This window comes from Centruroides sculpturatus, unplaced genomic scaffold, assembly GCF_000671375.1.
Source record: "Centruroides sculpturatus isolate CEXI.00-Female unplaced genomic scaffold, Cexi_2.0 scaffold1998, whole genome shotgun sequence".
Taxonomy (NCBI): Eukaryota; Metazoa; Arthropoda; class Arachnida; order Scorpiones; family Buthidae; genus Centruroides; species Centruroides sculpturatus.
The window spans coordinates 80,222-82,242 of record NW_019386130.1 but is presented as its reverse complement, the minus strand read 5'-3'; the positions used below and the strand labels follow the sequence as shown (position 1 = coordinate 82,242).

Genomic DNA, 2,021 nt, shown 5'->3' with positions numbered 1-2,021 from the left:
AGATGTGCGACGATTCTCCAACGATAGACGTGTACGTGTGCTGATCTTTGCAATTATAAATTGTGAATACATGTGACTAATATTATTTTCTTTTTTATTTTGTGCATGTTACAAGTTATAAATAAATATAAACAAACAACACTAACTCGATAATATTAAATCTAAATAACAAAATGATTAATTTACTGTGTTTTTGTTATTTATTACTCCTGCTTTTAGGTATTCAGTATTCGGCCGAATAATGATTAAATAATCGGTATTCGACCGAATAGTGAAAAATAGGCCGCATACCGAATAGTAACCGAATATTCGTTACATCACTAGAAAATATCCATTTATTCTTATATGAGAACTCGTACCATCTAGTGTCAATTTTTGGAAATGCTTAAATTTTTAGACCACGTGCATAAAGTAAAATTTTTAAACACATAATTGCTGCTTCGTGGAATTATAAAAAACATGGGAAAATTAGAAACTCCCGATTGGAGTAACGTCCCTACATGGATGTTTAATCACGTCTACGAACCGGCAGAAGATACATTTCTTTTATTGGATGCCATCGAACACGATTTAGATAAAATAAAAAATTTAAAGTAAGAACAAATGCTATCAATTTCTCTAAGTAATTTAATTCATTACGATTATTTATGACGTTACGTGATAATCATTACCACGATAAGCAATTTTAATTAAAAAGAATGTGTGTAAAATTTGACTTTGACATACACTTGAATTTATTTGAATCTATGACATTTTATGATGCTTGATTAAGCTGAACTTGGGAAAATAAAAACCTTAAACAAACACCAGCCTATATTGAAACTCTTTTTGAGTAATAGTGTCCATATGAATATTAATTTACTTTAAACATTGTAATTCTTAAATTATATAAAGTCTAGTTTTTTAGCTATAAATATGATATGGTGTGATTGGTTTTATTGGTTCAGATTGAATTGATCACAGGTTCTATTTGTATTAGCAATGATATGTCACTTAAATTAGAAATGTGTAAACGATAAATAATTAAATACTATTGCTTTTTGTATCATTATACATAAGGTGTGTTTCAAATTTATACGGACATGAAAAACTTAAAGTGAAACCCAAATTTGCTGCATTAAGTGACAAATGTTTTATTAAAAATAACATGGATTTACATGTTTCCACACAGCAAAATAAGAATTTTAATCAAACATTAACATTTTGTCACTGAAAATAATATTTTTGAAAATTTTGTACAAAAAAACTGTTACATATTTATCTGGACAGGTTTCAAATTGCAAAGTTTTCTTACAATTTAATGGCCAATTTAACTTAATTACATTAAATACTCGATTAGGCATTGTTTCAATTAGATTCTGAAGGAATTCAACTTTAAGTTTATCCCAAGTATCTGAAATTGCTGCCTTCGAATCACGAATTGTGGGAAAACTGCTTTCCATTGGCATAAACTGTATGAACCATCATCCCCCAAAGATTTTCCATCAGATTCAGGTCAGGGCTTCTAGCTATTGATCCCCCACCCATTTGGCGTTTTGAAAATATTTGTTATTTGGTTCTTAAAATCGTGCCAATAATACTTTCAACCGTCTGGACCAGCTAAGATGAATTGTTTTTCATCACTGAACGAAACTTCAATTTATTCTTTGGACTATGCCATGTGTTTTTGTGCCCAATCAAGTCTGTCACTTTTGTGCTTTAATGAAAGTGGTGGCATTATAGCTTTTTTCTGAGTTTTAACGTTGGAGATTTATTTAAAACTCTCCACACTGTTGTGCTGCTACAAGGTAAGTCTAATTCTTGTTTTATTTTTCTTACTGATGTTTGTTTTGTGGAGCAAACCTTGATGATTTGTCTTCAATCTCGAGGTATAAGCTTGGGTTTTGGACCTGTCTTGAATTTTGGTACATCCTAGCCACGTCTTTTTGATAAATAATCACCAACAGTTGATTTTGGACGATTTATATATGCTGCAATTTCTCTTATTGACTTGCCTTGTGATTTATAGGCATCAATCTGCT

The 2,021-nt window shown here is 30.4% G+C and overlaps 1 protein-coding gene across 2 annotated transcripts in view; it reads left to right on the top strand.

The window, feature by feature from the left end:
• The first annotated feature begins 372 nt into the window (after positions 1 to 372).
• LOC111613742 (hemK methyltransferase family member 2-like) overlaps positions 373 to 2,021 on the top strand; it is an 18,851-nt gene continuing 17,202 nt past the window's right edge. For both annotated transcript variants that reach the window (XM_023355088.1, XM_023355087.1), the window contains exon 1: positions 373 to 593. In XM_023355088.1, the coding sequence (XP_023210856.1) occupies positions 460 to 593 (134 nt within the window). In that variant the 5' untranslated portion in view covers positions 373 to 459. The remainder of the gene's footprint in view (positions 594 to 2,021) is intronic.